Genomic DNA, 11108 nt, shown 5'->3' with positions numbered 1-11108 from the left:
TCATATGAATAAGAAATTTTTTAAAAGCAATTTTACGTTAAACGACGAGTATTTAAATTATTTTTTATTTACTTTCATTATTAAAATTTCATTGTCAAACTTTTTGGCATATGGGTGAGTTACTTTCGGGATCAGTGGAGTTAATAAGTTTTTACAATTAAGAATAAAAATATGACCCATAATTTAAACGCTTTTAAGTATTACAATGCTGAGGAGAATTTATTTTTACTCTTACATTTTTATTTAATACTTTTCAAAGGAATTAAGTTTTAGATTTTATCATTTAAAATTTAATAAAAATCTTCATATTTTTAAGTTATTTTAATTTTAACCACAATACTTTCGTTATCTTGCAAAGAGAATTCTTTTGTTTCTCATATTCTATCTATCTTTAGTAAGATAATGCTTTAAACGTATGATTTTTGAACTCATTCCAGCACTTGTCAAATTTTGACATTTTGACTTTCTGCATTTTCCACACCGACTGATTCTGACAGACTTCCTTTGAACTTTTAATTGTACAAAAACGTTCATCTTGGCGCTTCAAGAATACCTGCGAATACTTAAAGCGAGTCACTTTCATGTTTCTCCTGAGATAAACCGAATAATCCGAGCCTGCAGTACGCATTTAGATGTGAAGGATTTAACCATTGAAAGCGATTCATTGAAGTGAATAATTAATGTTTTATTAAGCATTTTGCCGCTTTTATTATTTTTCATAACAATCAAACCGAAATAACAAAAAAGAGGAAACCATGATCAACATCAATTACATTGTTAATTCACTCGGAATAATGTGTACTGCTTTCATAATTATTTTTATTTGTCATGATTCATTATGGGATCTGTGAACTCAAAATTACTTTGACATGTACTTAAACCATTCAATGAGCTTCCATTCAATTTTTGTTAAATAATGCATTTAAATAATTAAAAATTATGAATTTGGAAACAATTTAAAAAATACGAGTATGACTAATAATAATAAAACTGTCTTTAGTAAATAATAATAGTAGTAATAAAATGACACTGAATGAAAACTTTAAATGGGACAACTTTAAAAGGCACGGCTACTCTAATAAAAGATGAAAATCGAATGTGGTCATTTGTATCTACTAAGGGTTGAGTACACAGTCTAAACACTAGTATCATAAAGAAGATTAGAATGGAAAGTATTTTCCATACAATACCCAATCCATTATTTAGTAACAGTCAATGTGTATACTACATAAGCTGAAAAGTCTCAAAGTTGACATATATAATGCACCTATATCGAAAAAGCAGAAAAATAAACTCTTACCACATTATATAAATTATAGTGGTATGGTTGAACCAACAGGAAGCGTTGAGTAAATAGATTTTAAATTGGATGCCACCTTTGCTCCCAGTTGACTATAGACATCAATGTAATCACGATTCAAAGTGCTGTTTCCGGATGACTGAGCGAAATACAAAAAAATTTTCTGTGTAGTTATATGATAAGAGATTAGATCTAAACCAACATACGTGATAATAGATGACGCATGAATTCACCTAACCTATGTGATAATAGATGACGCATGAATTCACCACATCACTCCAGAATCAAAACGACAATCAGCTAACTGAATAGCAACCATTGAAAGTCATCCAAAGCGACCAAGAGCGCAACAGTGGGTTAATAAGGTTTTGGTGTCTGTATCTTGGACTCACGTGATCGTCTGGTAACAGTCGTAACAGTCGGTTAATAAGGTTATGGTATCTGTGCTTTGGGACTCACGTGGTCTGGTAAGGCTATCACATCCGCAGTTTGAAATGTGCATGATACAGACTTTAAAAAAAAATGAAAAATCACCAATTGAATCTTATATATATAATTCTTGGTACATTTAAGGTACGCGAAAAATAGGCTCCAAATGAAGAAGAAAGAATGTGCTCTTTAATTAAGATAAACTACCTCAAGTCAATAATATTAATAATAGGTTCAAGCAATAATCTCAATTATGTGATATAGGTATATATAAAATAGATTGTAATGTAATGTTTAAAATTAAAATTAAAATTAGTTTTCAAGATTCTAAAACTTATTATTGGGCTAAGACATAATGTTCAATTAAAGAAACAAAAAAAAAGGAGTTTTCGTCTTTATCGATACACCCTTCCTACTCTGGTAAAAATAATATACTGTCAATGAAGTAGTTTTTTAAAAACCTATTTCTTCTGGACGCCAAAGTCGGGCATTCACAGAGAAAGTGTTTTATGGTTTCTTCTTCATGCAGATTTCCACAACTTGTTTCTCTGCATGGGTTTCTATACATCTAGGACCAGAAAGAACTGCAGATTATGTATGTTCATTGGACTAATGGATCTAAGCGAATCCGATCGCCATTATAACCTAAACTCATTTGAATATTTTTAAAATATTTTTATCTTACCTGGAGCGAAATTTTCTTAACGTAGATATGATTGAATAAATAAAAATTATTTGATATTGTAATTTTTGATTAGTTTGCCCTTTGGATATGAGGTTTTTTTTTGTTTTGATGATTGAATACAGAATTTATTTGAATAATTTAATAATTTAATACTGTAAATATTAACTAAACTTTTTCTTTTTTTTTTTGTGTGATGATTGTATTGTCTTTAATACAAAAAGCTGCATTAATTGAGCGATTTTCCGCAACAAAAGCTCAATTGGGAATTCATACCTCGGGTGGAAATAACTTAAAATCCTGATTACAAAAAAACCGAGAGCGGTAAAAAATGAAAAATGAACGAAAAAATATTCTTAAATTCGGCAACAATCAATTCGATCAATGCACATTTCATATTTCACACAATTAGCATTTTTGGGTAGCTTTCGAAAAACAATGCAATTTTATAAAATTTAAAATTCATATTGTTCATACGTGAAATGTTTCGACAAACGAACAAAGGAATAATGTGAAAAATTCATATGAAATATGCTTAAAAGGATTTATTTGTACTCCTTCTTGTTACCCGCAAAGGAAACAAAACCAAACAAAACCAAACCAAACAAAATAAAAAACAAAACGAAAATACCTTAAAATCCTATCGCAGGACATAACCGTGTGCTAGTCAACTCAATGAAAATAAAACAAAAAAAGAAAAAAACAACAAATTGAAATTATTAAAAAAACATTAAAAAAATGGAAAAAATTATTTAAAAAACAGGGAAAAATAATAAAAAATTGTTTTCGGCATATAAAGCGAGTGCGACTTCGAGAGTGAGTTCGAGTTCGAGTGTATGTTAAATGTCCTTAATATTAATGTCTACATGTGTATTGGTTTGTACTCATAAGCTCTACATACTACAATATAAAACATATGAGTTTGAGTGTATGTGTGTTGGAGTATGTTTTTTGTGGGGGGCGTACGAAGGCACAAATGGCACCGCATAAATCTCAAATGAATACCAACACCAATAACAGAAGGACACTTTTCATATTTGTATGCATTGATTTCAAAATGTTATTGAATAAAACTATGGCAGCGCAAGCGGGGAAGGGTGGCTTGGTACTTGGTTAAGGCTCGCTGTGGACGTGGCAGTCGATATTTTTATGTGTGTAGTATATATTTTAAAAAATGTAAACAACGTGTATAAAATGATATGTGCATTAAAAATATGTTCGAATGGAGCTAACATTCGAACAACCAAGCGAACGTACGCCACTAGTTCGTTTAAAATGGAATTTTAAAAATGCAGTCACCTGGAAAAACGTTTTCTTTTTTAATTTTTATTCCTTTTCATAGTTTTTCCCTCGCACTTCTTTCACTCGTAATGTCGTAATGTTTTTTAAAAAGATAAATGTTATTTTTATATGCAACCGTTGGATTGCTGTTCGAACGGAATACATATGCTCAATACATTGTATTCAAATAGATTGTCGTTCAAATAGGTTTCGTCCTTTTATTTTTATTCGCTCTGTGTGAAAATTATGCAAAATTATACGAGAAAAATATTGCTGATGAGATATTTTGAAATTCATACATACTTATATCAAGAAAAATTAAGATTTTTAAATAAAAATTATTTTTTTTCTTAGCTTTGCAATCAGACTGAAAACGTTTCACATTATTATTATTATTTTTACTTTTGTTTTATATGAACTATGTCAACTAAATTTTATTTATAATAGAACATCAATGTAATGAAACACATGACCTCTTTAAGCTTTTGTATAAGAAGAATATCTAGTATAAACTTATAAACTCTTCAGCTTTTTTTTGTAACTCAACATCAGAACTTAAAATGTCTAATAGCGTTTTCGATTAGTAAAAATGGGGTGATTATTTAAATCCAGATACTCCTTTAATGTACTTTTAGTGCAGTTTTCATTTTCGATTGGTAAATGAAAAAATTCCGAATAGTAACACTCAGGATTACTTTATAATACTCTAGATATCTTGTAGCAAGATTACCCTGAAATTGACATCTGTTTTATAAAATTCGTCAGTTAACTGAGATTTGATTCGATATATGTATTTATAAAAAATATAAATGTCTACTAACACTACTACAAAAATAATGTATTATTCTAAAAATTCTAGAGTAAATCTATAAATCTATATATATATAATGTATGCCTTTCATTCCCTTCAATATTCTTAAGCCTGGGAGCCATATGAAAGTAATATCGGAAAATTTGTTTACTACACCAATTTCTGCTTTTCTATCTCCAACCAGAATTGATTTCAACCTACACCACAGTGCTGACCTACACCACTAAAACTCAAAATTTAACCCAATGAACGTAATCTCCAAAAAAATGTAGATTTCTGGAGCTGCTTTAGTATACTATAGATAGATTTTAGGGTGAGCTAAACGTCTACCTCTCATTCCCTTTAATATTCTTATGCCTGGGACCCCACATAAGACTGAAATATAAGGCATACTTGTTTTTGCTTTCCTATCTACTACCGGCATTGATTCCAACCTAGAAACATGCTGGCCTACACCACTGAAATTTAAAATTGATCCAATGAAAGTGTCGCAAGACAATTATACTACTATATTGTAAAATCAAGAAATGGTTTAAAATTTGTGATGACATAAAATTTTATGGAGACGATCTTAAAAAAGAAGTTTAACTTGTTGAGTATCTTAATTATTGTGATGATGATGGGTTATTTAGATTTGTTAGATTTTAAAAATCAACTAAATTAAGAATTAATATAATATATATTTGATTTAATGAATAAATATATTTTTTATTAAGTAGTAAAATTCTCTTACCATTTTTTTTATTTCATTTTTTACTTACCGTGACAAAGTAACTATCTTTGTCTTGGATGTGAAAATTTGAATTAGTACATATATATATTATAAATCCTTAAAAATAATTCTGAATATTTCTTTGGGTGCTGAAATATGAGAAGTGAGGAAAGTATCACTATCAGATTTAAACACACACTAATAGAATACTCTAAAAGCTATCCTTTAAGTATTGAATCCAAGGGGCACAATAGACCCGAAAAATAATATTTGAACCCAAACAAAACTACTATAAAGTGATAAAGGCAAAACAGAGAAACCATACTTATATATATAAGAATTTATTTCATATATAAGTATAAGTAGAAGAGTTGAACTCTTCTGGGTGTCTCGAATAAGAAGAGTACTGAGTTCCACTTAAAAATCCGAATACGAATGAACAATGAATTGAGAAAATTATATAAATATTAATAATTAATAACAGCAATATAAATTTATGGACTTTATTTTAATCCTTGAATAAATTTTAATAATTTTTTAATTTAATTATAAATTATGCTTTAATAAAAATTGAAAATTTATAAAAGAACAGCATATATAAGTATGGCAATGGCAATATATATAAAAAATTTTACTTAAAATAGCATTAAAATTTATATAAAAATATTATTTTTATTAATAAAAATATTTTATCTTTTTTGATTTTCAGTTCTGGGAAATCATCTCAGATGAACATGGCATCGATCCCAATGGCATGTATCACGGCGAAAATGATTTGCAATTGGAACGCATTGATGTCTACTACAATGAGGCTAACAATGGCAAATATGTGCCACGTGCAGTGCTTATCGATTTGGAGCCCGGCACAATGGATTCAGTGCGCCAATCGGCCATGGGTATGCTTTTCAGGCCGGACAATTTTGTATTCGGACAATCAGGCGCGGGTAAGTGAAAATCGTTGTCGCGCCATTTTGTTGTGTGCGTAAAATATTTAAAAAGCTCTCGGCCAACATGCAATGGCGCCTTTATGTTGCCACTACTGTTGTAATTCCACTTAGAGTTGTTGTTGTTGGTGTTGTTAAACCAACAGTTGTAGCTCTAGTTGTAATTATAGTTGTAGTTGTTGTTGTAGTGTGTTGTAGTTGTTGCAAGTGCAACTAAATATAATTAGGGTTCTGTATTTTGGAATGATGTGACATTGTGTGTTGGGTAATTGATTCGCTGTTGGATATCGAATCTTGTTAAGTGGTCAGGATTAGAAAGATCTTAGGATGAATTTTAACTTAAGTAAAGGTTATATGTACAGCCACATTTCCAAGGATGTAAAAACTTTAAAGGTATTTTCACTTGAATTAATATTGAACGTTTGTAAAGTAGGAAAAGATCCAAAAATTTAATTTTAAAAATCAAATAATAAATAAAAACATGAAAAAATATTAAACGTATATCTTAAAGTATTATCTATTATTATCTATTATTATTAGAAAACAGATCCTATTAAATCTATTATTATCTATTATTGTGAATGTTTTTATCATAATTCTTAATAAATTATTTGAGCGTCATAAGCCATAACACATGAAATTGACACCTCAGGTTTTAGTGACTAATTAAGTATTCAAAAAAGATCCCAAAATCTACTCTGAAAACTTATTATCATCCCATTTTTTGATAATCTCATTTGTTTGAGTAATTAGAAGAGCTCATGATCAATTAAAATCATGTTTGCCCCTTTTTTATCTTAAAATTCAGCCATTTTATTATTCTCGGGTCCATGAAATCAGTATATTTCGGTAAGATATCATTGGTAATGGTCTAAAAATTTCTGAAAAAAATCTGCTTTAATAAAATATATTATCTGTCTATAAAATGGGACAGTGAATAAAGTTTTCTAAGATCTATAAAAGATATACGCTGTTATCACTTATTATTCGAAATAATACGATGTTCTGAGGTTAGCTACACATATCAATATGTTCAAACACGTATCCATGTGAGTTGCTTAGTAAGATGCTTAGCTGAATTGTTAAGCAAAGCAAACACTCGCATATTGTTACGAATGTAGCTGTAGAGCTAAGCAGAGATTTGATAGCAGTTTGGCTCTTTGAGAAGATTACGATATTAACATCAGGGATCTTATTGCTCTAACCGTACTCGTATTTATAGAGATTTTTAGGAGAGCAAAAATGACACAAGCATTCGTACTGAACAAATTTTAATAAAATGAAAAAATCAGATCCAATAATCCTCTAATAATCAGATCAGATAATCAGATTTGAATATTCAAATTTGAGGGTAGGAACCAAAATCCGTGCACATTTGAATGAATTCACACCACTTGTGACAATCCTAATCACAATCTATACAGGTATCAATCAATATAATGTGGAATATGTTAAACTTTTATAACAATCCCTTTAAAAAACGCCGAAACATATTTTAATAGACCTTTGGAATGAATGTCAAATTTTTGTCAACTTTATAGTGTTAACTATATTGACAGTTTTATTATTATTATTGTTGTTGTTGTTGTTGTTGTTGTTGTTGTTGTTGTTGTTGTTGTTATTGTTATTGTGATTTGAGTTAGTGTTAGTTATTAGTTAGTGTTATGTCTGGGCTTATAGTTAGTGTTATGCTTGGGGGGCTTATCCCTGCCCACACTAAGCTTTAACTATACTAGACTTATTATCGTTTAGTTATCTTTTAAATGAGGACGGATCGTAGGTCATCATATCTTCCAGTTTTATACGTAAAATGAAAGTAAAATAATAATAAAATCTTTGTTTTTATTAATTTTACGTCTGCTACAATAATTTTTGAAATTAATGCAATAATTTTCTAAATTTTGAGGCTATAACACTTACATTATTTATATTTGATTCAAATTTTATAATAAATTATGCATTATTATTTATTAAAAGTTATTATGAAATTATAATTTCAATTAATTTTTAGGTAATAACTGGGCCAAGGGTCACTACACAGAAGGCGCTGAATTAATTGATTCAGTATTGGATGTTTTACGCAAAGAGTCAGAAGGTTGCGACTGTCTGCAGGGTTTCCAACTTGCTCACTCCCTTGGTGGTGGTACCGGTTCGGGTCTTGGAACCTTATTGATTTCGAAGATACGTGAAGAGTATCCCGATAGAATAATGAACACATTTTCCGTAGTTCCTTCACCTAAGGTCAGTAACAAAACTTAATTATTCAGTAAATTATAATTTAAACAATTAATAAAATAAACAATATTTTCTAATTTTTGTTATTTACTATAAACGCTAAATTTATTTCAATTTAATTATTCAACAGAATATTTTATGATATTTTGAATTATGCATAATTAAGGCTGCTTTTTGAAGCAATTAAAGTTAATGACAATGCCAGTGCCGGTGCCGGTGCCGATGCCATTGTAGGAATAGGAAATTAACATGGCTTTGTCATTTTAATTGACCAGAAAAGCTTTTATAAGATATTTTTGGCAAAACAGAAAATTATTTCATATTTTTTGCATGTTTACATATCCAAATTATTGTTTTTACTACAAATAATTATTGTAATTCATTGCAAATAAACGCATACTCGCCCATACACAAAAGCGCAATTGTCGCTCATTGCTGATTTTATTTTTGTTGTTGTTTTTTATCGAAAAACTTCTGCCGAGTGCAACAAATGCGGCCATTTTGTAAAAATGTATGTGGCCATTTTTAACAAAATAATTCAACATATCCTGCCAATTTGTAAAATTTGGGCAACTACATTTGCTTACGCCACAATGGAGAACGCGAATGCAGAATTGTCAGTCAGTCAGGCAGGCAGGACGACATAATTATTGCAATAATTATGAAAACAATGCATGCATTTAGGCGCAACGAATTATATGAAAAATTTGCATTTTGTGTAAAATTTATGCAAAACTCCGATAATCTAAATAATTGAAATTAATTATCAACGTTCGCAACTGTATATTGTATATATAATTAAAGCGGGACGTGCGTATTTACGCTGATCGGCGCATATGTGTTTATATAGATTAATATGAATACGCGGTATTATTTAATTAAAGGCTTAAAATTAGCTTATACAAAATGAATACTAAGCAATAATTAAATAACAGAGAGAAGTCTTTATCATCTTTAATTGTTCAGAATAATTAATTTTAAATATAAGTTTGCATTTACATTCTGATAACCGACGGACAAACTTATGTGACCAAATTTAACTGCATAATGTACCGATTCCTGTGAGGTATCTTTGAATGATTTGTCTTGAAATTATAGCTCTGCATTTATTCTAGCATAAGTCAGTATAATCATGTTAAATTATAGCCTTCTCTACGCTTGTAAAATAATTAACATGGCATTGTCTCCATTCTAAAATGAAGGAAACTTACTCATTTCCATAAATGACGAGTTGTGGTCTGAAAACTATGCCACCCCCAGCTCAAATGTTTTGCTTAATTAGCTCAGCTGCAATTTAATAACATGTGTACTCGAATTATAGAGCATCAATTCAAATTTAATTATATTTTGACATTTTATTAAATTAATTTTGAACTGATTGTCATCCATGACAATGACATACTGCAAATTTTTCATCATATTCGTTCTTTTTTTTGTTTTTTCTTTATTAAATAATTATAAAGTGCGAATTATTATGCTTCATGGCTGCAAATGCGGTTATGGTTACTTTTAAATTTAATTTTACATTCGCAAATAAAATTTTAACTCTTCGGGTCTTGCATACACTCAGAAAATGTTTTTTATCATAAAAAATGTTAGTGGATTTTTAAATACATAAAAATGTAATTTAAAAAAATAAGAAAAATATATTTTTTATGAAATATTTACTTAAAACTTTCCAATAGCAAATACAAAATATAATAAATAAACAGCAAAGTTATTTTATGGCCTTGAAAATAGTAAACTTCTGTATACACTCTATATACACTCACCAACGATAAACCCAATCTGACTTATCCATATGATACACAAAGATTTAGAAATAACCTTTAGTTCTAATTGTAAACTTACTTTCATGACCTTAAAGACCCCAAAACGAGTTCCTGGTAGTGTTAAATTCAGCTTAAGAGAGAGAGAAAAGTCACATGCAGCTATATTTAGTAAATTAGTTACGAATTTGTTGACCATAATATATATAAATATTACCTTGGAGCAAAATTTAACATTTGTGTCTTCACAAATTCGGTATTCATAAAGAATATTCTATACTTAATATTCCAAGCCAAAACTTGGTAACGAGTTGTTATGAGTTGTTTTATGTGCAAATAAGTATTCTATCCTTAACATTTGATAATGCCCAGAAAATATTTTTAAGTAACTATTTAATTTTCCGGTAAAAACAAATATAACGAACCTAACCACTAGTGTCAAAGCCAGAAACCAAAGGTTTATAACATGATTACTTGTCATAGAAACAAAAGCATCACTGTGCTCTTATCACATGTATCAGTTTAGTGCACCAATACCCTATATGTTTGAATATATTTTCCTCATTGGAATAAAGTCACAGCACCCGGTTGAAAAGTACCCGGTTCCACATCGTATGAAAGTAAATAAATACAGTCATTTCACTCGGAGAATTTTTGGCATTTAACACAGTCGTTACGATAGCCGAAACTGTAGACCCTGACCCTGTGGTAACAAATTTACACCTTCGGGTGGGTGCCGTAACTGAAAGTCACTCATTACCATTTATACTTCAAATAGTATCTGGTATTGAAATATAGTCACCTCTTACGGCAAGCATGCCTTACTTAGGAAATATTCCAATTTCTTCTATGTGTGTGTGCTGAAGAACACAAAATTCCAGAGTTATTTAACGCAATTACCTGCCGTGAGGGCTTAACACCGGAGTGCTTTTACTACATGTATTA

The 11108-nt window shown here is 29.7% G+C and overlaps 1 protein-coding gene across 1 annotated transcript in view; it reads left to right on the top strand.

Annotated features, from left to right (window-relative positions):
• Nucleotides 1–1734: 1734 nt before the first annotated feature.
• Nucleotides 1735–11108, top strand: part of LOC119676206 (tubulin beta chain-like) — a 17119-nt gene continuing 7745 nt past the window's right edge. Inside the window, exons 1-3 of the mRNA XM_038087440.1 lie at nt 1735–1767; nt 5925–6159; nt 8171–8400. Coding sequence (XP_037943368.1) covers nt 1735–1767; nt 5925–6159; nt 8171–8400 — 498 coding nt within the window. The remainder of the gene's footprint in view (nt 1768–5924; nt 6160–8170; nt 8401–11108) is intronic.

Source organism: Teleopsis dalmanni, chromosome 2 (genome assembly GCF_002237135.1).
Source record: "Teleopsis dalmanni isolate 2A chromosome 2, ASM223713v2, whole genome shotgun sequence".
Classification (NCBI taxonomy): domain Eukaryota; kingdom Metazoa; phylum Arthropoda; class Insecta; order Diptera; family Diopsidae; genus Teleopsis; species Teleopsis dalmanni.
This window is presented reverse-complemented; position numbering and strand designations above follow the sequence as displayed.